Source organism: Electrona antarctica, assembly GCF_951216825.1.
Source record: "Electrona antarctica genome assembly, chromosome: 15".
Taxonomy (NCBI): Eukaryota; Metazoa; Chordata; class Actinopteri; order Myctophiformes; family Myctophidae; genus Electrona; species Electrona antarctica.
Window position 1 is genome coordinate 26,864,515 of NC_136796.1, and position 26,565 is coordinate 26,891,079.

At 41.3% G+C, this 26,565-nt stretch overlaps 1 protein-coding gene across 1 annotated transcript in view; it reads left to right on the top strand.

Annotated features, from left to right (window-relative positions):
- The first annotated feature begins 1,092 nt into the window (after nucleotides 1-1,092).
- Nucleotides 1,093-26,565, top strand: part of kmt2ba (lysine (K)-specific methyltransferase 2Ba) — a 38,051-nt gene continuing 12,578 nt past the window's right edge. The window contains exons 1-24 of the mRNA XM_079523241.1: nucleotides 1,093-1,496; nucleotides 5,179-6,586; nucleotides 7,384-7,544; nucleotides 8,555-8,641; nucleotides 8,741-8,897; nucleotides 9,290-9,533; nucleotides 10,207-10,241; nucleotides 10,651-10,890; nucleotides 11,418-11,524; nucleotides 15,275-15,379; nucleotides 17,270-17,383; nucleotides 17,768-17,914; nucleotides 18,688-18,780; nucleotides 19,081-19,189; nucleotides 19,956-20,069; nucleotides 20,655-20,845; nucleotides 21,278-21,382; nucleotides 21,509-21,622; nucleotides 22,442-22,518; nucleotides 23,375-23,475; nucleotides 24,763-24,833; nucleotides 25,531-25,665; nucleotides 25,891-26,049; nucleotides 26,438-26,555. Of these exons, the coding sequence (XP_079379367.1) occupies nucleotides 1,191-1,496; nucleotides 5,179-6,586; nucleotides 7,384-7,544; nucleotides 8,555-8,641; nucleotides 8,741-8,897; nucleotides 9,290-9,533; nucleotides 10,207-10,241; nucleotides 10,651-10,890; nucleotides 11,418-11,524; nucleotides 15,275-15,379; nucleotides 17,270-17,383; nucleotides 17,768-17,914; nucleotides 18,688-18,780; nucleotides 19,081-19,189; nucleotides 19,956-20,069; nucleotides 20,655-20,845; nucleotides 21,278-21,382; nucleotides 21,509-21,622; nucleotides 22,442-22,518; nucleotides 23,375-23,475; nucleotides 24,763-24,833; nucleotides 25,531-25,665; nucleotides 25,891-26,049; nucleotides 26,438-26,555 (4,498 nt within the window). The 5' untranslated portion in view covers nucleotides 1,093-1,190. The remainder of the gene's footprint in view (nucleotides 1,497-5,178; nucleotides 6,587-7,383; nucleotides 7,545-8,554; nucleotides 8,642-8,740; nucleotides 8,898-9,289; nucleotides 9,534-10,206; nucleotides 10,242-10,650; nucleotides 10,891-11,417; nucleotides 11,525-15,274; nucleotides 15,380-17,269; nucleotides 17,384-17,767; nucleotides 17,915-18,687; nucleotides 18,781-19,080; nucleotides 19,190-19,955; nucleotides 20,070-20,654; nucleotides 20,846-21,277; nucleotides 21,383-21,508; nucleotides 21,623-22,441; nucleotides 22,519-23,374; nucleotides 23,476-24,762; nucleotides 24,834-25,530; nucleotides 25,666-25,890; nucleotides 26,050-26,437; nucleotides 26,556-26,565) is intronic.

Genomic DNA, 26,565 nt, shown 5'->3' on the forward strand with positions numbered 1-26,565 from the left:
ATGGTGGTTTAAAGTGTACCATGATACCTACTACAGTATAGGTGGTCATAACACTTACTTTATGCAAAATAAATCACTGATAGGAGTAGCTCCGTTTGTAACCTCACTCACTCACACGCTTTTACTCCGAGAAGCGGTTACATAGGCCTATCAGGAATCAGGATATCCCTGCATCGGTCGAACGGGGGTTGAGCTGTCCAAAAGCAGTGGCGAAAACCCTTTTTGCAGCATCGTTTCCAAAAAGTAAAGGCATCAGAACAGAGCTACAGATGATACATTTAGGATAGGCACGTAACGTTTTAAGTCAGTGGTGAAAGTGAAACAACCACTTACAAAGCGGTTGTTTGTCAGCCAGTACCATGTTTTCCCAATGCAATTTTACGGATTAGATTACGGAAGCAGTACTGCAAATGTGGACGGGGGTTGACTGGACTTTTTTTTTAATTTAAGCCTGATTTAAGCAGTTGTTTCACCTCTGACTTAAAATTGTACGTGCCTGTCCTAAATGTATCATCTGTAGCTCGGTTCTGTTGCCTTTACTTTTTGGAAATGATACTGCGAAAAGGGTTTTTGCCACTGTTTTTGGACGGCTCAACCCCCGTTCGACCGATGCAGGGATATCCTGATATGTAACCTCTTCTCGGAGCTAAAGTGTAGAGTGAGGTTACAAACTGAGCTATGATAAGAGTGTAAGAGAGTGTAGAGAGAGTAAGATTCTACACTGCAGAATTTAATTTGTATAATCTGAGAATCTTAATTATTTATTTCCTTCCAAAAATGAAAATGGTTGCATTGAAATTAAACTGGTCGAATTCATCATAAATTTGTCAAAATGGTCTGTCTTTAAAATAAATTGTTTTTTTCCCCTAACATTAAGCACATTAAATGTGTTGACTGAGTAACAGTTATGATTTTTTTTTTGTATTAATACAAATACATAACTTGAGATTAATCTCCTTATCCCATCCAGGTCAGGTGAAATACAATCGGAGACCGCAGGCGTTTTGTCAGCTGAAATATGCATCGAGAATAAAATGTATAATAGATGTGCCAAAAACTTCAGTTCCCATGATGCAACAGTACTTCCTTCTATCTCGCGCCTTAAGAGCTTTCCATCTTGCCTCATAGCGCAGCAGCAGCAGGCAGGCTGGAACGACCAACGCACCATCGTTGTTGTTGCAGAGTGAATAATGGCGGCATTGGGAGGCGGATTATCACCTCCCGCAAATGTCGAGGGTAAACGCGACCCACATTATAAGGCTCGTTTCCCTGGACGGCCACTATGGCCAGGGATATCTCGCTGTCGGCTGCGGACAGAGAAACGTTCGCGACGCGGAAGGTTGCCCACAGAAGGAGAGGCAGACAGTGGAAGGCCGAGGCCCATAGACCACAGCCTCGCGCTGAGCGAAGACCCAACCCTGGAGCGCCTCCTCGGCGTGGCTGATAAGCATAGGCGCCAGAGAGAGCTGGGATTCGACTCAAGCGGGAGCGAAGAGGTGGGGAAGCAACGTTGCTTTGTCAGCAAACAAATATGGCACTGTTTTCTTTCAGTCACCCATACCATGCACAAAAGACATTTCAACATGTTTTTCGTCATTTTGCAGGGATAGGTAAACTTGGTTTGTTTACCCACCCTGCACGATTTTGGGTAATACGTATTATGTGCAACCACACTAGCCACCATCAGGGTTTGCCAGATGTAAATTAATTCCTCCCAACACAAGTTATTAAAGACACGCATACATGCAACGTTACTGCTGCTAGTTTACAATTACCAGTTCTGTCTCTTGACAATTACCAGAGAAAGTTTTGTCACCGTTTCTGGAGGAGTTTTGTTTGCATGACTTGGCCTTGGGCGGAAGATTTGGCGGTAGTTAACGTTAGCTGTCTTGGATACACGTTTGTTATGTTGTTGTGTGTAAATCGTTTGAAATGGTCTGTAATGACGTGTTCTCACAAGTCACAACACTGCCCATTATGGGGTTCCCTTTAATGTCATCGTGGTAAACGCGCTGCTACCATGTCTGTCAATAGACGTTTAACGTACCATCTACGTTGCACCTGTCAGCTGACGCTCGATGTGCTGATATGGCTTCCCAACATCGACATTAACACAAACGTTTTCAAAACATTACAGCAGTGGGCAAGTTTAAATTGAAGTGAACCATACACTGAACGAAGTAAACTTAAACGTAATTTTGTCTTTAGTTTGCTCGCAGCATAGCCAAAATGTTTGCTGCCAGCAATTTACTGTAATAGAAATATTTCATCTAGTCTTTAGTTTCAATAGCTCTGTGTATGGTTGGAACTATGTTTACAGTTGTGTGCATATGGATTATGTTTGCATTCAAGTGCTTTTTGTGTATGTTCCTGTATTGTAGATGCATTTTGGGCATCAATACTTTATATGAGCTTGAATACATAACATAAGTATGTAACATAAGTAGGCCACATTGGGGATTGATATTGAATTGGTTGCCCCCCATAATGTTAACAAGAGGGGTATGTGTGACATGACATTTGAATCCTTCAGCGCATGGACTGTTTTATTGTCAGAGGTTGATATTTAACCTATGGATGTTGGTAGATACATTGGAGCATACATTTACCTGATTTGGAGCGCTGCTAGATGGTTTTGTGAGAGGTGGCCACACTTTGAAGCAGTCTCTTTTGGATGTGAAGGTGGATATGACTCGTGAGATGGAGTGGAAATCTGCTTAGAATATATCAGCCTTTGGACTGTTGGGATGTGGGAGTAATTTGCAATGGCTTGGCTAGCTAGCTAGCTGCTGCTGCTTAAATAGATGTCTTTTCTTGGCTAGCTATAGCTGCTGCTTGAACAGAGATTCACAGAGATAGTTTGGCAGTGAGTTTGTTGTTCGTGATTTTACTAAATATTAAATGAGTGTTGGCTGAATGTGAAACATTAAAAATATATATGTGAGAGTTTGGTCTTAATTCCTATGTGGATTCACAGTTCATCAGCAGGACTGAATCTGATTCTCTTGATTGAGTATGTTTAAATCCAAATCTAAGCTTATTTTTCTCCGTATTCTACTGATGCAACACTGTAGTAAGAGATGAGAGGTCCCCATGCATTTCTACAGCTGTACAGGGCAGACAGCAGGCCCAAAGCCTATTATGTTGTGATGAGATTAGTGAGAATCAATTGAGATATTCTGCTGAGGTTTTTACTATTATTTGTAATGTTTGCAAGGGCTTAATGCATGAGCTAGTTTTCTATTTTAGTCTGTCTGCCTGTATCTTATTAGCAATATTATGTAGGTTAAACAGGCTTTGTTTATTAGCCTATTGTAAAGTGATATGAATTTCTGAATGTATTGGATTGTTCTAGCTGAATGAATTGAACACTGAATGCCTACCTACATAGTCATCCTAACCACATCACTATCACTGATCGTCTGTCAATATCTTCAAGGGCTCCAAAATATGATCATTCTAAAGATATTATGAAAATATTATGGTATATGATTTTGGCAATTTGCCCAGGGCTAGTGTGGACTGATGAAGTCTGCTACAATTTGACATTAGGATGGGCACTTCAAAACATTCATTGTAAGGGATGATGGCACAATATGTCTACAACCTGTCACCTTCAAATCACAGATTTTGTGTGGTTTACCGGAGTAGTTCACCCTCCAAAATACTTATTTTCAATCAATTTCACGCCCCATGAAGTCTTGAATTCATATATATATTTTAATTTAGTTCCCACGTCTGGGGCACTACTGTCATAGACCATACCCTTCTGGACTTTGGGTTAAAAGTTCTCAGCATAATATCCTGGATTCCTGTAGTATTTTGTCACAAGCCAGAAATGTATATACATATACAGTGATGTAAATAGGTTTTCAATGTAATGAGTCCTGGGATGCAGGGATGGTCTTTAGATGAGTCCCAGGGACATATTATCCCATTAGTCCCACTTCAAAGACGTTAGGAGTCATATTTTGCCATTTTTACAAATTGCAGCATTTAACTCCCATTTCATTTTATATGGTTATAATGTGGTTATATTCATGTAGAAAACAGAAGAAGAAATGATTATTATAACTAAAGCTAGTAAAATAAACTAGAATAAAATACAGTACAGTAGTGCATGACGGTGCATCACGTGGATGCAGATGTCGTTGTTTTATTGCGTCCCTTAACTATAAACTGCGTTTTGGGATGCAAAATGCACCCTCTGCATATATACAAGTGAATAACAAAAAAATGCAAATCTTGTGCTGCTGTTTTTGCTTGTAAAATGTGTTCTATTGATTTAGGCAACAAAATCTTTCTCAAATGTAATAATACATAGTACATAATACATAGTCTAGTCCAGCTGGTTTTCTCATTGGCTGACGTCGCTGTGCTAGTCAAGTTGGCTTTCTCATTGGCTAAACCGTGATGCGCTGTTTCTGTGTGTGTGTGTGTGTGTGTGTGTGTAACCTCACGTCACCAGGCTTTCCACCTCGGAGGAAAGCCTGGTCTGTGTTCAAAAATCGCTGTGTGAACCGGTCTGGAGCGGATGGTAATTTATGTCATGTTGTAGTCTTGTTTTGTAGTCATCACTCATCAGGCAGGAAACCACAAGGCGGAATAAGAATTCTGCCATTCATAGTACTGATTCCGTCTTGTGGTTTCCTGCCAGATAAATACAAATCATACATGGGCAACTAGCGGCCCGGGGGCCACATGCGGCCCCCACCTTCACTTAATGTGGCCCTCAGGTTAATATCGGAATACTGATATAATATTAGTTTCAGCTGTTAACAATTCCACAACATGCAAATCAATTGAATTACTTCAGTCTAAATAGCAGATCTACAAGCTCAAAACACTTTTGAGCTTGTAGATCTGCTATTTTTTGCTACGACAGTAATGTGGCCCCTCTGGAGTGAGTGTGGAACTATAGTGGCCCTCTGGAGTGAGTGTGGAACTATAGTGGCCCTTCCATCGTCAAAGTTGCCCACCCCTGCTACAAATCATTCACTACAACATGACGAAAGTTACCATCCGCTTCCGACCGGGGGGGGGGGGGGGGTGAGAGAGATAAATGGCTGTGTCTAAATTACAAGGCTGTTCTGTGCAATCGTACATAAGTAGTAATTCTAAATATTATATACACTATAGCAGCATAGACTTTCTGACATTTATCTGCACTTTCTGTAGGAGGAAGATTTCACCGGATTCGGGACCAAAACACTTCGTCCTCAAAGGAATTTAGGCAGTGCTCATCAGTTATCATCATCCAAACAAACAAAGCCCCCCCCAGCTCCAGACCTCTCGCAAGGAACTAAGCCTTTGATTGGAAAAATAATCCAGAGAAGCAGCTCTAAAACGCCAATTGTTGGCAAAATTGTCCGGAGGGTCCCCAAGCAGGACCATGATGTCCAAGAGAGTCCAGAAGAAGATGCATCATTGCCTCGGATAGCCATTAAGCAGCCCGGCCATCAGGTCAAACACACAAGGAAACAGGACTCGGGAGCTCCAAGTACAAAATCCAAGTTCTCTGTCAAGACAAAAGACCAAGTGGCTACAAGCTCTACCTCAGCCAGTGGCTCCAAACAGGGTAAGCTGGTGTGCACACTGACCACAGTTGTCAAAGGTAGAGGAAAGACCGGTGTCAAAGCTCCAGGTGAGGTGTCAGGAGATTTGGATGCCAACCAAGTCCAACTGAACAGGTCAGGGAGAAGAAGGAGGGGTCAACATGAAGACCCCAGAGGTGCCTCTCAGGTAGTCACTCTGTCTCCAGGATCTATGAACAAGCAGCAGTTTAGAAAGGCGTCCAGAGACACGGGCACCTTCCTAAGTGTTGGAGCTGAGGCTGGTCCCCGAAGTGGCCAGGAAGCCATCAAGAAAAGACGGAAAGTAGTATTTGGGATCAAGAGGAAGTCTCCAAAAATGATTCCCCAAATGTCCCAAATGCCACAAAAGCAGCGCCGCACCAAGCCCAAGCGCGTCTTTTACGCCTATGTGCCAGAGTTCATTCCAGGTGTGCATGTGCAGGAAGGAGGGGTGCAGCAGTTGCCAGATCAGAGCCTTGTCGCAGAGTCAGAGATAATACCACAGAGTTCCTCCACACCTGTGATGAGCGGCAGGTCTTCCCGCATCATCAAGACCCCCAAGAGGTACCTGGATAAGGAAATGATAGCCTTTAAGTTTCCAAAGGGAAACGTATCAATGTGGTTGAAGAACGAAGATAAAGATGGCACCCAGAGTATAGGTCAGGAGTCAAGCAACGTTGGCAGTTCGTTGCATTCAAAGACCACATCAAAGCTCGGTCCAAGCTCAAGCCACCTGGAGGTCTATAAGAAACTCAAGAGCCTGACATCTAAACTGGCAGAAAAGAAAAAAGACCAGCCTGATGGAGTGAAGGGTGACTGTTACCAAGACGTCAGTCCGAGTTTGACCCATCCAGTCAGGAGGAAGAGACGAAGGTCCAAACTGACCATGGAGGAGATGGACTCACCTGGCGTTGTGAGGAAGCTAGCAGTACTGGTGAGGAGCCCTGTTGCTGGGTCAAGTCAAGTGTCAAGTGACATTGTGGAGGAGGGAGGAGCCGGTGTGGAAAATAAAGGTGAATACCTTTTCATCCTTATGTCTCAGTTTTGACTTTGAACTTTACCCAATATGGGTTTAATATGTATTAGGGATGCACCGAAAGGGAAACTCTTGGCCGAAACCGAATATAGGAAACAGTTGGCCGAAAACCGAATATCTGAATATGATTAATATTTACCTTTTTCCTACCATTGCTGTCATGGCCGTACCTTAAAGCTACCTGATTTATGGCAAAAGAAATGGTTATGGCAACTTAAATAATAATCACTATTATGGGTCCATAAAACATTTATTCAGCTCTTTTGAATGCATTAATTGCATACACTATTCGGTGATATATTTTCTGCCTATTCTATCGGGCCGAAACCGAATAGGCAGAAAATGCATTTTTAGCCATTTTCTGCCGAATATTTTCTGCGGCCGAATATTCGTTGCATCACTAATATGTATTTGCTTACGAGTATTGTATAATTTATTCCGTCTTACTTGGGTGTTTTGTGTTTGGCACAATCACCTTTTCAGCTAATTTGTAACTCGCCTACTACATCAAAGGACAGTTAGACCAGTCAGCTCATGGTAAAAAAAAATGAATGAGAGTTGAAAATCATGCATGTTAAAAGAAATAATTGTCGGTGAGTTAGTTATACCAAAATTGTTATTAGAAATCACTTTTGTACTTGTACACACACACACACACACACACACACATATACACACACATATGTGTGTCTGGCTTTTTTACTGTGAAAATGCATTTATGTTCATCACTGGTCTGAAGGCCCTTAAAGAGGTTTGCTGGATTTGCATCACCAGGGCCAGATGTGGGGGAGGGTGGTAGAGTCGGCGTGGAGGTGAGTGTCCCCAGTCAGAGAGTTGGCCTCACTGGAGCCAACAAGAGGATGCTCCACCTGCTGAAGAGAGCCAAGGTCCAGCTTATCAAGATAGATCAACAGAAACAACACAAGTCATCACAGGTGGGATGCCAGAATGGTTGAGTGATGTTTAATAAGTACACTTCAAAATCTGTAGTGTAATTTAACTCTGAGTCTTAAAATTGACCCATATGTCTACACTTTAAATGAAATTAACTCTTAAAGCCTGAACCACACCAATGATTCGAGACGCAACTAAACCGTTTTAGCGTTTGTCGCATCGGTCTGATATGTCCCGTTGCACGCCGGCACATGTTGTTGCATTTCAGCAAGTGATTCAATGGGCTTCTATGCACACAGAATAACTCTTCCTTCCTACTTCCGGACCCCTTCTCTACTTCCTTCACAGGTGTTACCGATTATACTATTTAAGGCTCTGTTCCATTTAGTGTACAGTGGTTGCTGTTTTTAATGTCGAGGACCCCCATAACTCTGAGTGTACACTCTGAGTTACAGACCCGTGTGGGGCCATTTGGAACCCACTGAAGGACACTTTGAGACCCACTGGTGCAGCAGAGTGTTTCCAGTGAGCCATGCACAATGGCAGCACCCTGACACTGTTTTACCAGAATGGAACAGAGTCTTCATTAGTATCATCAGTAACGCATGTGAAGGAAGTAGGGAAGGGAAAAAAAATGGCGTGCATGCATAGAGCCCATTCAAAGGCATGAGAAAACGCTAGTTTCCATCCAAGTTGTCCGTCCGTCTGTGTGTGTGTCAGTGTCACACTAGCTGGCTGTATGTGTGTCTGTTGTGTGTGCATGCGTGTCTCTTTACATCAAGTCACAAAAAAAGTTGTTGCTGTGGAAACACAGCGGTTTACGTTGCGTTGCAAAAATCATTGCTGTGGAAACATATTTGATGATAAGAGCACAAAACAACTTATTTTGTTCAAGTTCAAATTGAGTCTTCTTTCACAATTTACGATCTCTTACATTGTGTGTAGTGGGCATCACGTTGCCCCCCTCCCCCACAAATGGCTTTACCATACAAACATAATGATCTTGTAATGTCATTCCATTTTAAACCTTTTAACGATTTTATTCCATAAGCTGGGGTCCAGAGAATTGGGATTGCAGGCAGTTGGAAGGAGGCGGAGAAGGAGAGTTCGGTCATCAAGCAAAGAATTATGTCCTCAGGTAATGCATTTGACTATGTTTACATGCAGCGTGTTTCCCTATGTTTCCATGCAGCTGTGTAGTATCTGTTGACTAAATACTAATCGTGTGTGTGTGCAGGATCAATCGCTGTGTGGTCCACGTATTAAGCATGTATGTCGGGCGGCCGCAGTGGCTTTAGGCCAGCCTCGAGCCATGGTGCCTGACGACATCCCACGGCTCAGTGCTCTGCCGCTCCATGAGAGAGAGGGCATCAACCCTTCACCAGACGCAGAAGGTAGCCTACACTCTCATTTTACACATTTTCTGTCTTATAACTAGATAACTAGAGGTTTGATCCCCTTCCACAGTTTGGAAAGTAACTTGTTTTTTTGTTTTAATTCACAGTCAAATCTAGAGTGTTAATTTAACTGAACATTTTAACTATAGTTAAATAAAGACTAGATTTTGTGGTTTTCTTTGAGAGGTGCCTTCTTGATCTCTCCAGATTCTCTGACTCTTTCCATTCCTTTCTCTTCCGCCTCCTTACCCCTTTGTATGCTCACTTGCTGTCCTGTCTGTTTATGACTTTCTCTGTCATCTTCTTTCTCCCTCTTCTTTTCTCCTCTCTGCCTCTCATATTTACTCCTTTCTTCACCTCTCTCTTGCTCTCTATCATATGTCCTACAGATGTTGAAGATGATGATGATGATGATGGTGACGCCTCAGACCAGGACACGACCCCGTGGGTGGTCCCTCAGGATCCCATACAGAGATGGAGGAAGAAAAAGATGGTACATGCCGGACCAAGGAAAAAAAAAAGGCGGTGTGGGCGCTGCCAACAATGCCTTGTCGACCACGACTGTGGAACGTGCGGCAACTGTCTGGATAAGCCCAAGTTCGGAGGGCCCAACACCAAGCGACAGTGTTGCATGTATGTTGTTCCATAAGACTTCACTACTAATCTGCCAGGAGAAGATTTAAAGGGATGGTTCTGTATCTATTGGCAGCTAGCAGACCCCATTCGTTTCCAGTAGTATTGTTAACGAAATGCTAACAAGCTACTAGTGGACATTTCTCAGTAACACTACTGCCCTTTGCAATATGTGGTGTGTGTGTGTGTGTGTGTGTGTGTGTGTGTGTGTGTGTGTGTGTGTGTGTGTGTGTGTGTGTGTGTGTGTGTGTGTGTGTGTGTGTGTGTACAGAGCTACCCCTTTAACTTTTATCCTCTAGCCACAGTAGGTTATCACAATGTGGTCTTTTTAAGTGCATTGTTTTCTTTCATTTTATTCAGAAAGCTGAGCAAATCCTTTGCATTAGCATCTCATTCGCCTTAGCCTATATGAAATACACTAGTCACTTTAAGTGTTAACACTGAGTTTTTAACATATAAAAGCGATATTTCTGTTTTCATGATGATTATTCCACATGCAATGATGAAAACAGTAATGCCTTTTATTTATTTCCAACAAAATTATAATTATATTATAATATCAAATCAATTGATGCATCTCTACTACAATTTATACATGAATACATTAGATATATATACAATTTCCCATGGAGATTGTATACATTTTAAAATCATTCATGTCTTCTACCACCAGATATAAAAAGTGCTTGCAGATGGAGAAGGGAACAGGTGAGTGCTGCTGAAACGTATGCGTCCGTGATTAACTGGTGAATAAGATTCATGTTTTTGCTTTTACACTGCAAAAAATATCAATTTGCTATTTGGTTTAGAACGATATAGAAATTGCAATACCGTGGCAATTTTAAAATCCTGAGATTGTACTTGTAATTCTCTGCTTTAAATGTGTTTCAGATACCCCACCCAAACTAGATAAACTTTTGCTAAAGAATCTCCGTCTTACAAAAAAAAGGTTCTGCTCATTCAAACTTAGAAAAAAATATTCTATTATATTCTAATTGGACAGTCTTTCTCACTGATAAAATGAAAGCAAACCAACTGTTTACATATCCAAATACTATAACCCTGGTATAACCCAAAAGTTATAACGTCTTCTAATCAATTGGGTTTCTCGTCTCAGAAAGGAGAAAGGTGATCATGAAGAAGAGGAGTCTGTGGCGGCGGCGGCAGCATTCGCGTACCACGTCAACCGATGAGGAAGGAGGAGAGGCAGGGGAGGGCTTGTCCACCTCTATCACCCTTGGCCGGTCCAGGCGGAACATCACACCACGCAGCTATAAAAACCTGCTAAAGTCAGAGTCTGAGACGGAAAGTGCTGACGATGACCCTGAAAAGCCTGCTGCTGCTGCAAGCAGCCAAGGTAGTTTAACCACATGGCCCCACTAGCATCCCTATTCTTGGCATGTCATTATAGGTGAAAATTGACTTATATTTGGTTGAAAATAGATGAACATCTGGTAATAATAGACATTCTGGGAATAGCAGATCTACAAGCTGTGTCACATGTCACAAATGCATCTTGAGCTTTTGGAGATCCTCCCTATACTACAGATGGCAGTTAACCTGACGCTTATAAAGCCAACAGCGCCACCCCATGGTTACTTAAATTCATTTGATATTTGTACTCATTTGGCCCTTACACACACACACACACACACACACACACACACATAGTTAATCGCGATTAATCGCACATTTTTTTATCCGTAATCAGTGGTTTTCAACCTTTTTCATATCAAACACAGTCTTTTAAAGTGAACGCGTATGCTGGCACTGGGAACTGGGGTTTATGCTAACAGCTAGCACTAGAGATAGAGTTAAATAGCATTCAAGTACATTTATAGCATTGGTCAATTTCATCTGCTTTTTTCTTTTTTTTTTCTGCAGCTACTGCTCCTCGAGATGTCGTATCAGTTCCAGCTAACATTCCTATTGAGCCGATGAAGCCTCGACGACCTGGCCCCAAAGGACCCAGCAGATTTAGGTCTACTAAGGTAACAGTAGTACAGTTTTCTGTTGCACTGCCTGCTTGGTATCATCTAATCAGACATGGGTCAAATAGTATTTGTAAAATAGTTTTAAAGGGTTGCTTTAGTCTACTTGGATACAATAGGTAGGTGTTATTGCCTGGCACTATGAATTGTAAATCCCTTCAAGAATAATACTCGTGGCACAGTTGGTCAGCTGTCGCCTCACAGCTAGAAGGTCCTGGGTTTGATTCCCGCTCGGGATGCTGGTTGGAACTGGTTGGAATAACGTGTTCCTTCCACGGCACGCGCTACGTCCAACCAGGGAAACTCCCCCCTGTCAGGTGTAAAGGAGTAACTTGGACACTCAGGCATGAAGGAAGCATGAGTTCAAGTCCGTTGCTCTCCCCATGTCCCCCATATATGGGGACTAGGTTGGCGGAGGGTGTGTAGAGCCCAGGATCACATTAGATAATTGACACAGGGGTGAAAAATGGGTTACAAAATCATGGGATAAAAATTATAAGGGGGAAAAAAAAGAATAATACAAAAATAATTGTTTGCAAATAGTAATTGGCCCATGCTTGAACCTAACCCTAACTTAACCTCCATTATAAATTATTCTAATCTAATTGTAGCTTATGGCATCATGAGCCTTAAACTCATTTTAATACCAATCTTTGTGATTTTCTCATTGATGCTTATGCATAACTTAAGCTGTGTTCATGGTAAAATGCATTTTTTTTTAGTTAATTCCCTAACCTTTTGAAGGAAATTATTTTTATATTCCATTGTTTTAATGTGAGGAGTCATAAATACCTTATGTCTTGTATATTTTTCCTTTTGGAAGTGTACGCCTATGACATGTATTTTCGTGTCATCGGTCAGTCGTGTTTAAAGTTTCCTTTTAAATAAGCAAAAAAAAAGGCAACAATGCATATTATTACCATGAACTCATTCTTGAGTGGATTACAGAATATTGGAATATCTGTTCAACTCTTTCATGACAGAATGATTCAAATCACTAATGTTATTAACATCTACATTCTACTATATATATATATATATATATATATATATATATATATATCTCATTATGTGAAAGTATTTTTTAATTTCTGATCATTCATTAATGAAGTAGCCATTAGGTTAGTAGTGAAATTCCCTTTCTATTTTTTTGTCAGTGGCTGTAGATACACATGGAACTGCTTGTGGAGTAAGAGCTAGTTCACAAGCATGCTAAAAAATAATTCTTGGCCTAATAACACCATGGAAATGGGTGTCTTTGGTCAATCATATACATGTTTACTATTGTGACCCCCTCCATCCCACTTTTTGATTTTTTTTTTCTTCATGTGCATCTAAGTCCTGATAGGAATTTGATTTGTTATATATTATCATTCCCTTCTTTGTTTCTAAGTTATGAATAATTCTCAATGGTATCATGTTGATAGTCACCTCTTTTTCCCCACTTTACCTTTTGCTGCTGCCGATCGCCGCTTTCTGCATGTCACTAGTATTACTGCAACATATCTCTGAAACCTACCTTGCTGCTGTTTGGCTTAGGCAGAGTCCCCTCCTCCACAGGAACAGGTGGAGATAGAAGGGACGGAGCCCATGCAAGGATCCAACCCACCCAGAAGCCCCTTGCAGCAGTTGAAGCTGCCGCAGATGCAGCGTCTACAAATACATTTACACCGTCTACCTGACTCTATAGCACAGTCGTCTCTGCCATCACAGCTGCAGCAGTTACCGCAATGTACAGACCCATGTCCTCTGCAGTCACCACATTCTAGAACACCTTCAAAGCCGCCCAAACCCGAAATGCATCTATGTGCACCTCATTCATCACATACACAGTCAGAATTAGAGCCGAGTGCGCCATTTTTATCACAGTGTCAAACACTGCTTCCTCTACAACTGGTGAAGCCCATTACACACCCATCACTAAGTGGTTCATCTCCACAACCAAACAAATCTTTAACTTGCTCACCTCCAAGAACCATTGTGTCTGTACCTCATTGTACTCATTCACCCCCACTACCAGAGTCCACAATTGATTCAGCTCCATCACCCAAGTCTAGAATTGATTTGTTTCCACAGCCCAAGTCTGTTACTCATCCACCCTCACAGCCAGAGTCTAGAACTCATTCAACAACAGAACCCAAGTCTGTAATTTATTCAGCTCCACAGCCCAAGTCTGTTACTCATCCACCTCTGCTACCAGAGTCTACAATTGATTTAGCTCCACAATCAGAATCTAGAACCGAATCAGTTCCACAACCCCAAACTGTTACTCATCCCCCTCCACAACCTGACTCTGCAAACCATTCAGCTCCACTAGAAAATGAATCTATCGTATGTTCACCTACAGAACCTGACAATATCGACACGCCTATATCTCGCTCTCGTCCTTGCTCTCATTTAACTTTAGAACACAAGTCTTCAACTGACTCAGTTCCGCAACTTCGGCCTGCAAATTGTTTACCTCCGCAAGCCAACAAGTCTGACACAAAGCTAGGTCCTCTGCACTCATCAGATTCAGGAACACAGTCCTCTCCAACAATATCCAAACCTGTATCACCATCATTTATTCGCCTGCGTTTGCACCGTCTGCCACAGTCTATAGTGCAGGCTCTGCAGTTGAACAAGTTTGTATCTGTTTCACCTTCAGAACCCAAGGAAACTATAACCTTTTTATCTCCTAAAGCCAACACAGTTGTAAGTCATTCACCTGTACAAGCAAACAAGTCTAGAATTCCGTCACTCCCACAACCTGATTCTGTACCGCCTCTGCAACCTGAGTCTAGAACTCCTGCTTCAAAAGTCAATGCATCTCTAAAAGGTTCAGATACACAACCCAACACATCTTTAACTTTCTCACCTCCAAGGACCAATGAGACTGTACTAAATTGTACTCAGTCACTCCCAGAACCCAAGTCTGTAACTCCTCCACCCCCACAACCTGAGTCCAAAACTGATTCAGCTCCACAACACGAGTCTAGAACTGATTCAGTTCCACAATCTGAGTCCGTTACTCCGCCACAACCTAACACTGCAAATAAGTCCATCAGTCTTTCACCTCCACAACCCAACAATGTCAACATGCCTGTACCTCGTTCTCCTCCACAAGTCAATAAGACTTTCACTAATTCAACTTTAGAACATAAGTCTCTAAACTGCACAGATCCACAACTTGGGTCTGAAACTTGTTCACCTCTGCAAGCCAACAAGTCTGTTCCTGGTTCTTCTCTACAAGCCATCAAGTCTATTTGTCATTCACCTCCACAAGGCAAAGGGTGTGTAGCTCCTCCAACTCCACAAGGAAAAGCAAAACAATCTGTGTCTTCTACACTTCCACAAGCCATTGAGTCTATTTGCCATTTTCCACCTCGAACTCCTGTTCCTGTAATGCAGGCAGTTCTGCCTGTGGCTCAGACTGTAGCACAGCAATATTTGCATGTGGGTTTGGAGCAACTGCCTGAGCCTGTAGTATCAGCATTTTTGAAGCCACCTAAGCACCCAGAGCCGGTGACACTTGACACAGAGGTCCTGACACAGAGACAGACTCTTAACATAGACATGGAAGTGCATGCTGTTTTGCAAGCACACCCCAAGACTGTTGACCCGAATACAGAGGGACATCAAAATGGCACGCAGCAGGAGCAGCAAAAGGAGGAAATGGACGATCCACCTGAAGAAGAGAAGAGCTCAGATAAAGACACAGTGCTGCAACACGAACCCAGAAATGACTCACCCTATCTCATTCGTCCGCAGAATCCTGCAGATTATGCATCGCAGAGCACCCTGGCAGGGTTTACTAACGGATTCCCCAAAAAGGGCCTTTTGCAGAAGAGGCACAAGATCCGTGTAGACTTCAAGGTGAGTTTTGCATGTGTGGGGCTGCATTTAAAATGTACAGTTGTGTATGGATGACATTGTCATGCTGAGATCCAAAGGTGAATGCATTTGTGTAATGACTACCATACACAACACTTTACCCTATTCACAGTTCACACTGGACTAGTATAACCTGGGGAACCTATGGTAATGTGTAATAATTGCAGAGGTCATCTGTGATCTTAATCCCATTTTATTTGGCCAGGTCAGGAATTTGTAAAGCAAGATTCCAGGGCAAACCACCTACCTATAACAGAGGTAATCTGACAATACTAGTCACATGTGAATCAGCATCTCAGTAATGTAGGTTTTTTGTTTTCTTTATACTAGTCTTGTGTGAATCAACATCTCAGTAATTTGGGTTTTTAAGTGGTGCAACCACTTCCTTAAGTGACTATGTGTGTGGGTGGGTGGCTGTCTGGGTGGGTGCGTCTGAGCACGAAAACAGCATGGTTGTTTTTCACCACCTGTGCGCAACCTAACACACACGCACATATTCTGTATATATGGTGATTTTGGGTGTTACAGTACAGTACAGTGACAGTACAGTACAGTTTCGGACGCAGGGCGGCTCGCCGGAATCGGGCCGGCACCCTGGGTGCGTTCATGTTGGTCTGGAACCCCCCGGGGGCCCCCACACGGAGTTGCACCACTTACTTCACACGGGTGTGATTTTTTTTTAGTTTTCTCATTGCCTTTTTCCTTTCTCTTTCCTGGGCGAGAATTATGTTGGAAATAATGAATTATGGTTTGACAGCATTTTAAGTGCAAATTTGACTCATGCACAGTAAAATCTCATCAAATTAATAAAGTTCATTTCTGAGACTGTAGAAGAAGGCAATCCCTCATACTGTATTCACTTGCAATTATATATAATATATGTATTGGTACCAACACTGGTATACAGACCATCATTCTTTGATCTGTTTCTGCCCAGTTTTTCTTTTCTCTCCTCACTCTTCTAACGCAAAAAGAGAATTTCACCACTTCTTCTTACACCTGTGCTATGGCAATAAAGCTGATTCTGATTAGGTTATCTGATTTGTACAAATGAAATGAAAGTCAATGTCATATTTGTATACAGAAAAAAATCTTTGTTTATGACTGCTCACCTAAAGTGTCAAAGTATTGTGTCAAAGTGTCAAAAGAATTTAAGCAAATTACCTGGTGTACAAATTCAACTAAATTGAATCTTACAATTTGCGTGTTGTAAACCACATAGTCTAACACAGGATTTTACTGTGTATAGTAGTGTGGGAGACTCATTCACAGAAAGATTAAGCTCAAATCCAAAATCTCAAGGACTAAAGTATAGATCCATATAGGACTCCGATCAACAAAGATGTCACTGTGTCTGATGATAATTTTGACATTTGATATTCAGACATTGGAAATGGGTCTGCAATATAGAAATGTTTCAAGTAAGGCTGTGAATAATCTATTGCAAGTACATCTACCATTAGATAGAATAAATGGCGGCTTACATCAAACATTTCAATGTTGCAGGCATGCGTTGATGACATTTAATTATTACCCCTTTGTGAGAATGTATTAATATGATTACTTAATTGGCTTCAGCCTAAACCTTTTTGGTCCTTGCTAAGGTTGTAAGAAAATAATTATGATCAAACAAATACATTCAATGTTCATTCTATGACCAAAATAAATTGAAACAGAATTTACTTATGGTATGACATTATAAAATAGAATATCTCCCTACTCAGGTTTGGTTTGATATTAAAACCTTTGTATGCAATGTGATTCAGCAGACCAGAATTCTTCAACACTGGAAGATGATGGTCCTTTTTATAGTGTACAGGCACATGCAGTGTATATATGTGTATACATGTATGTGTGTCCTCTCACTCACAGGAAGACTGTGCTGTGCAGAATGTGTGGCTGATGGGTGGTCTCAGCGTCCTCACCTCCATCCCTACTACGCCTCTGCCAGTCTGCCTGCTATGTGCTAGTAAAGGACACCATGAGGTAAAACATCATTTCTCTAAGGCAATTGATAATCCCTTAGTGGCTCAGTTGCAACAAATATGGAGACATTTTCTTCTTATAATACAGTTTTCAGTTTTTGTTTTCCACAGATTTCCATACAGCAAGCAATACGATATTGTAACTTTTTTTTTTTAATGTATTTTTTTGCGGCTTTCGCCTTTATTTTATATTTTTTTATAGAGGGACAGACCGTATGGGGGAGAGACATGCAGTAAAAGCCATCGGGAATCGAACCCGCGGCACACTGCCAGACTTGGGCTACAGGCCAAGGTGCCTGGACCGCTGAGCCACGGCCCAGGCCATTGTAACATTTTTTTATGAGTGAATTTATCGTCCTCGTGCTCCTGTTTCATCTGCCCTTAGATGATATACTGCCAGGTCTGCTGTGAGCCCTTCCATAGCTTCTGCCTGCTGCCAGAAGAACGCCCCTTAGAGGATAACAAGGAGAACTGGTGCTGCCGGCGCTGCAAGTTCTGCCATGTCTGTGGCCGTAAAAGCAAGAGCACCAAGGTATGCAGCTCTTCCTCTCCAGGCACACAGTAAAATCCTCTGTTAATTTACACATGAATGTACAAATATAACCAAGTGAGTCTGCAAGGGTCCATTTTGTTAGTGCATTATGTACACTGAATTAAATCAACTGAGGTTTTTACGGAGTACAGTATCTGATAAATGGGGTTTTTATTTTTGAGTGTATGTGCAAACACAAACTTTGTCCTACACAAACATCAAATGCCATTGACAATGAATGGACAATTCTGAGTGTTCATGTAAACACAAACATTGCATAATACAAACATTGAAGACAGGTGAGGACGCAAATTCTGATTGGCCAGAATGAGATGATGTATGATAAGACCGCCCCTCACTTCACATGGGTGGGATTTGAAGTAAAAGGCACTATACACAAACAGTTAATTAAGGCCATTGAAAACTCTTAAAAGCGCAGCATATGTTTTGAATAGTTAAGTTGTCTAGTAATGAGTAGTGCCTTGTATTTATGCTAGGCTGGAAACGGCAGTAGCGTGACATGGTGATAAGCGTCTACTGTATTCTGCGCTGTGCGTTCGTGCCCGGTGTTTTTTGTGGGCGCTGAGAGTTGTTTAGAAGCGTTTTTAGGAGAACGCTTGAGTTCTTGAATTTGATTATTGTTGACATCATAATATTGTCTTATAGTATAGTATTTGGCATGGGTAAACTAGGGAACCAGTTGTTTCTTGACGATACATGTGGAATGTGAAAATCCCTCATTTATTTAATGTCTCTTGTAATGTCTTTTGTAGCCTGTTTTACAGTGCAGGAGATGCCAAAATTGCTACCATCCTTCGTGTTTAGGACCAACCTACCCTAAGCCCATGAACAGTACTTTGCCTTGGGTAAGTGCCAGTAAATTAAGAAATACAATGATAACACTGTCTTGTATGCTGGGAAATTAAGAAATTCAGTACATTGATAACACTGCCCAAATTGGCATCATGTTTTTAAATTGTACATGGTAACTGCTCAAACAAGGTCTCAGATCAGATGTTAAACAATATATATTTCAACTAGGTGCAGATGATGGTGCTTGTAAGTGGCATATTAAAATAATTCTGTTCATGTCCCATATTCAGGTAATGTCTTTCTTCCCTCTGTTCAAGCTTTAACTGTCACACTCTATGCCTCTAAATGTGTAGGTGTGCATGACATGTATTCGGTGTAAGAGCTGTGGTGTGACACCTGGGAAGGTCTGGAACCACGAACCTCAGGACCTCTGTCCTGTCTGTACTACTTTACACAAAAAAGGTAGGACAGCTGACATTGGCAAAGTAGAAAAATTTACCTTTTAAGTATTTTTATTAGTGATGCACCGAATATTCGGCCGCAGAAAATATTCGGCAGAAAATGGCTAAAAATGCATTTTTGGCCTATTCGGTTTCGGCCCGAATAGGCAGAAAATATATCACCGAATAGTGTATGCAATAAATGTATTCAAAAGAGCTGAATAAATGTTTTATGGACCCATAATAGTGATTATTATTTAAGTTAAGTTTTGCCATAATCATTTATTTTGCCATAAATCAGGTAGCTTTAAGGTACAGCAATGGTAGGAAAAAATATATATAATAATCATATTCGGATATTCGGTATTCGGTTTTCAGCCAAATGTTTCCTATATTCGGTATTCGGTTTCGGCCAATAATTTCCCTTTCGGTGCAGCCCTAATTTTTATTTAAGTTCTTCCACTCTTAACTTAGTGCACAGTTCAGAAAGTTCTTTCCAAGCAGAGGAAACGGCAGCGCTCACACAAATCTCCTTCAGGTACCTTTTATTTAATGAGGCATGGGTAGCATATGAAAATTAACGTGTTTCTGCACACTGCCCTCTTCAGTGTATGAATAAGGTTGGGTGCTGAAACTTGTACACATAAGCTTGGCTGCTGTGCCTAATTAAATAAAGGTACCTGAAGTCCTCTGCAAAATTCCTCTGAAGCATTGTACTGTGAATGTTCCTCTGAGAGATTCATATGAAGGGCATTTTGTTCTTAACGGAACCCATGAATTTACCACAGGGAATTTCTGCACTGTATGCCAGAAGTGCTATGAAGACAACGGCCGTGACCGTCTGATGATGCAGTGTTCCAAGTGTAACCACTGGGTGCATTCCAAATGTGAAGGACTCTCAGGTGAGTGGCTCGCAATGTATTTGACACATTATAATAATCTTTCAACCAGAAATGTACAAATCTCTACATGAAGGTCTTCATTCCAAGTTATAGTTCTCCTCAGTACATGAGTCATTTTGCAAAGACGCATGCTTGATTTTGTCAGTGTTTGAGTTTCTTATTTGGGGAACAAAACAGTTTGGTTAATGGGCTTTATTCACGCAGAATTACTCTTCCTACTTCCGTGCCGCTTACTTCAGTACCGATTACTAATTAAGGCTCTGTTCCATTTAGTGTGCAGTGGTTCTCAAACTTTTTAATTTCAAGGAACCTCATAACTCTGAGTGTACAAATGAGAGTACACTCAGAGTTACAGACCTGTACAGGGCCATTTGGAACCCACTCATGGACACTTTGAGAAACCACTGGTGTATAGCAGAGTGTTTCCAGTGAGCCAACACGCACAATAGCATCACCCTGACTCTGTTTGACCAGAATGGAACAGAGACTTCATTAGTAACACCTGTGAAGGAAGTAGGGAAGGGGCCCAAGTTCTTTCCAAACTGGTGTGCATATAGCCCATTACGGTTGTGTGTGTTTTTCTAGATGAGCTGTGGGAAATGCTGTCCAGCCAGCCAAACGGCTTGGTGTTCACGTGTTCACCCTGCAGCCAATCGGAGGCTACTCCCAGCCCCTGGAGGGAGGAGCTACAGGGTAGGCTGAAGGCTGGGCTGGAGACCGTGCTGACAGAGCTCCTTTCCTCAAACACTGCAGAGCATATCATCCTCTGTAAAGAGGTAAGAGTCCATTTAGTAGGTACTGGCTATTATTAAAATTGCCAGGTGAGATTATTGCAGTATAGTTGGAGGTTGCCTGTATTTTCTAGAAAGTTTGACATTGTTGCACGGGAACAGTAAGCCATCTGTTCCACAGAGACCTTTTTCATTCATTAATTGTCGTACACATTCACTAAATTAGAAGAACACATAATAAAAATAATTGAAAAAAAAAACTTTTATCCGTCATCAGAACTTTGGGTGTGTATTTTCATCAACGGGTTTGACATGGTTGAAATGGAGATTGAAGTTTAATGGGCTTAAATAGGAGGGGTATCTGATCTAATTACCGTAAATATCTAAATATTGAATCAAAGCAACCTAAAAACACTCTTGAAAACATAGACTGTTAATATTAACATACAATATGTGAACATAATTATCTTGTTTCAGTGTAAGGCAGCCAGTTGCACAGATTCTATCAGGGACCAACAGAAGCCTGTCTGTGATCTACATGCAATGAGAGAGAAGCTAAAGGCAGGCTGTTACAATTCACTTGTAAGTATCCTATCCTATCCTCTTTTATTTTTAGAAATAAAAACAAAACGAAAATCATCAGCACCGTTGAAAATGACTTGAATCCTGCAACAATTTCTTGACGTGATTGTCCTCTTCCCCACTCAGAATTCATTCCACGAAGATGTTCTCTCGGTGATCGGAAAGTGGCTTAAAGAAGAGGACTGTCATCCTGAGGAAGATCAAAGGCTGAACAATCAGGCGATGGAACACTACCTCAAGGTAAGAATCCTCTTAATGTTACCTTTTCCTCTGCCACACATTTCTGCTCTAGCGTGCTGGTACCGTGGTTGTTCGCTCACAGTTTACCTGCATTACCTATTCACTGGTGTATTGGTAGCATGTGTGTGCAATTATACATATTTTTCTCACAATGTAATTCAAATAACAATAATGAACTTTTGTATGTGATGAGGGCAATTGTTGTCTATATCCCACACCAGTAAATACACATGACTACATGATAAAGGTCTTTCTATCTGTCTCATTGAAAAACGGTACAGAGCAGTTGACGATGTTCTCTCTGCTGCTCTTTGGATTGCCAGCTTCAACAGTTACCTGTTGAAGCTCCAATCCTTAACTTTTTCTCTGCCATCTACGTTTGAAATCGTAGCTAAAGGTGATAACTACGTAAACAACCGTATACTCCATATATGAAAGCGGCGACCGTCAATTTACCTTTTAGCATTGCTCCGGTTACTATGGAGAGCCTCCGTCCCCACCAGCTATGGGATTTTTAAATCCAGCTCCATTGAGCCTCCATTATAACAGGATTTTCAAAGCGCTGTATCTCTAAAGCATGGTGAGCCGTCGCGCATCGCTGAGCACATGTAACTATTTGTAATGATAGCTAAGGGTTATGAGCTACTGCTAACGATGACTGTGCTCACAACAACAGCCCCCACCTCTCTGAATAACCCAAAAATGAAACGAGGAGCGTAGAGTGAGAGCGGACGCGTGGCATACAGTACGTTATGTGTGCTTATGCTACCACCTAGCAGCAGTAATGAAGTTAACTTTAAAATGTTGTCTATATTACAGTTGATGGAGCAGGTTTTCAGTTGGTGCCATAGACGCAATATGAAAACTTGGGAGCCAGTCTCCAAAGATTTCCCATGGTAAGTTTTTCTAATTTAACCAGTGTGTTCCACCAAAAAAAAACAAAGTGTTCCCATGGGCTTATTTGACAGTATTTGTGCGGGCTACACTACATCGTCTAATTGGTGTAGAATAGCTGATCAACAAGTTAGCTAGGTTTCAAGTTTCCTTCACTAACTAGAACACAAGCTGTAGAAATGTGTCTTGTTGACACATTGGCAACTTGAATACTTATCCAGAACATAAAATCATAAAAAGAAAAGGGTTCATCATCTTTAGTTTAAAAGTGCTTTATTTGTGTTTTATACACAACCAAGTGTAGCCTAGTTAGCCTAGAGCATTTGCTATTATTTTATGGAAAGCTGGGAGACAATACAATCAATTTTCGGGTCACATTTCATATAACACACACACCATACAGTAAGAACTCTAACTTTTCCCATTTCTATGATTTCAGAACATTGTTCCGTTTGTGCCCTAACCCATGGTATGGTGTATGAACCTCCACCACTATTGTCAGGTGGGTCTATGATGGACCCACTTGACACAATAGTGGTGGTTGGTCCCCAGGTTGCTCTTAGTCAGGATGGTGGTCCCTGGGTCAAAATCAGTTGAAAACCCCTGCCTTAGTGCAACATGTTCTCATAAGGGAACGTTTATAATGATAAAATGGATCAAGTGTCATTCCACAATGCTGAATTTAAGGCTAATCTGTGGTGAAAAGGAACATTCTCTAATCGTTTTTCTAGTTGTGCGCAAGCTAAAACCGGGTGCTAAGTGTTGTTTAATGGAAGTTAAGCAGGCATGAAAGAGATAACCTAGAGATGGATGACAATCTTCTCCCTGTTTGTTTGTTCCTTTTTGTATCTTTTTCAGCGGCATGCTCCCTGAGGCAGTTCTTCCTCCCTCCAAGGAGCACAGTTATGCCCGGTGGCAGGAGAGAACCCCTCAGGACAGAAGCAGCAGTCCTTGCAATGGTATGGAAGTTGCTGTGTGGACCAACTGTCATTGATGGATAATAACAATATAACGCCCTCTCCCTCAATTTCTTGACCTTTCTTTTATGGCCATGTGTCTTATTGTTTTTAATTTAAAATTTTACTTTGTTATTACAGTTTTCCAAATATTTGTATGTGTGTATGTGTAGATAAAGCTAGGTAAGCTTTAAGGTCTTCATATTCGTTCAGTTTTAAGTGAAGAGGTGACCACTGAAACGGTGGTTAGTAAAACAGATGTATTTGGGTGAGTGGTCAGTCGCTTACCACCACGGTGGTTAGTAAAACAGATGTGTTTGGGTGAGTGGTCAGTCGCTTACCACCACGGTGGTTAGTAAAACAGAGATGTGTTTGGGTGAGTGGTCAGTCGCTCACCACCACGGTGTGAAGTAACGGTGGTTAGTAAAACAGAGATGTGTTTGGGTGAGTGGTCAGTCGCTTACCACCACGGTGTGAAGTCATGTTGGAACAGAGAGATGTGTTTGGGTGAGTGGTCAGTCGCTCACCACCACGGTGTGAAGTCATGTTGGAACTGGAGTATGAATAGGCCCTTAGTTAGCAAGCCTCTATTCATGGCACTGTCATGCAAAATAAGATGAAAACAAATATTAACATAGCCGATTTCCGTTTGTCGCTTTGTCGTTTCATATTGTATATGGGTAATATAATTGGATATCAGAAGACTCTGAACCTTTTTTATTTATTTTGTATATGTGAACACATTATAAAATGAGGTTACTGAAGTAAAACAGAATTACAATGAATATATCAAACTTATGGTAACAGTGAGTACCTCTCCACAGACAATGGCCTTAACCCATTGGCAAAGATTACACTGTTTTGGGCACAGTTTGCACCTTGACATCTGTAAGAATACGTTAAAATGACTTAATTCATAATCTCTCTGACACATACAAACTAAAAATGTGCACTAGTAAGCAGAACCCTCTATCACACACACACACACACACACACACACACACACACACACACACACACACACACTGCATTGAAATGGGTAAAGATAAACATTTATATAGATAATCTCAGGAGAACATGTGTGTCAGTTATACAATTTACAATTTAGGCATTTAGCAGACGCTCTTAATCCAGAGCGATTTACATTAAGCAAGAACAAAAAGCATGGGAATACATCACATATGTAAAATGCATTTATCGTTATAAATGGCCATCCATGTAAATAAAGTGAATAATATCATTTGATCTTACACTTTAATATAAAGTATAAATCTTTTACTCTTCCAACAGGTGTAAAGAAAGACTTTGGTGACAAGAGGCAGTGCGCTCTGTGCCAACAGTGTGGAGATTACGCCCCCAATGTGAGTCACTACCTTTCTTTGTTACTCTTATTAAAACCTTTTAGACCTGAGGCCGAGCCCAGGCGGTGGCGTAACCGTCTGGGCACCCGACTGGTAATCCAGTCGCAGTATGCCGCGGGTTCGACTCCCGAGCCCGACACGGCCTTTACTGCATGTCTTCCCCCATCTCTCTCCCGTTTCCTGTCAGCCTACTGTCTGTCCCTTCAAAAACCAATAAAAGGCGTAAGCCGCAAAAAAATATCTTAAAAAAAAAAAAAAAAGACCTGAGGCCGACTCTAAAAATGCCTTCTAAATCCTAAAAGTTTTATGGAAAACGTATATCTTTGAATTGTTCCAAAACAGCTTGGCACGTGCGACAGAAATTTTTGTAGAAGAAGCAAACTAATATTGTTTATGCCGTTTGCTTTGATGGAATAATTGATTGCGGCTAAACTGTTTCATATTTGGTGTAAACCTTTAGGTACGAACATGTTCGTACTTAGCAGATAACGTTCCTGGGGGTTGGGGTTGGTACGAATATGTTCGTACTTAGTAGTCAAATAATAAAAAATTGATTAAACTAGTGAAAATCGCCGATAATAGGTTTCTGCCCGACAGTGACTATATATAGTAAGTAACAACTAAAATTACACAGATGCTTTTCTTTCCCGGATTGAAAGTTGTTTACACTTAATTGTGTTTATGTAATTTTCCACAGGATGAAGGCAGGCTGCTGTACTTGGGTCAGAACGACTGGGCCCATGTGAATTGCTGCCTGTGGTCTGCTGAGGTGTATGAAGATAATGGTGCTCTTTTGCAAGTGCACAGTGCTCTCTCAAGGGGGCGCCTCCTGGTGAGGATGCACTAAACTACAGCTGAAAAAAATGAGATTAGATTTAGAATTTAGAATTCCCTGTAAAATCGAATTGATCAAACCAGTGAAAATATTTACTCACATTGTATCATGTCTGTTGTGTTTGTGCAAATTGCCATTGATTTTGATAGAAAACTAACCAACCGACTTCTTTGGACACATTCAATTTACTGGTCATTTCTATCGTCACTGCTTCCTCCCTAGCGGTGTGACTGCTGCAGCCAGTCAGGGGCCACTGTGGGATGTTGTCTGTCTACCTGCCAAAGTAACTACCACTTCATGTGTGCTCGTGCAGAGAATTGTGTTTTCCAGCTGGACAGGAAGGTGTATTGCAACAAACACAGGGACCTTGTTAGTAAAAAGGTATGCCTTTGATACACTTTGTTTCTCTCTCTCTCTCTCTCTCTCGATTTCTGAAGGTTAAATGTTTGGGGTCATTTTTTCGTCTACTTAGGCTTTTGTTTGCAGTTTTTAAGCTGCTTTATTCAGAATTTAGATTTGATATTCATCAAATATCTAAATCACATTTCATTTCAAATAAAAAAATATATAATTAATGAAAATTTTAATTGAAAGAATTTGGCACCATCACACATTTGGACAATATCAGTCTACAGAACCAAGTATGCGTGTTTTCAATGAATCTAACATGGTTAAAATGCAGTTTGACATCTGTACTGTCAGTAACTGACTCTCACACACACTTAGCGTATTGCCTAATGATTTACACCCCTTAAATCCCCACTGCCAGATGGTGTCTGAGAATGGGTTTGAAGTTCCTCGACGTGTCTATGTGGACTTTGAGGGGATCACACTGAGGAAGAAGTTCCTTACGGGCCTGGAGCCAGAGTCCATAAACATGACCATCGGTAAGGTGTT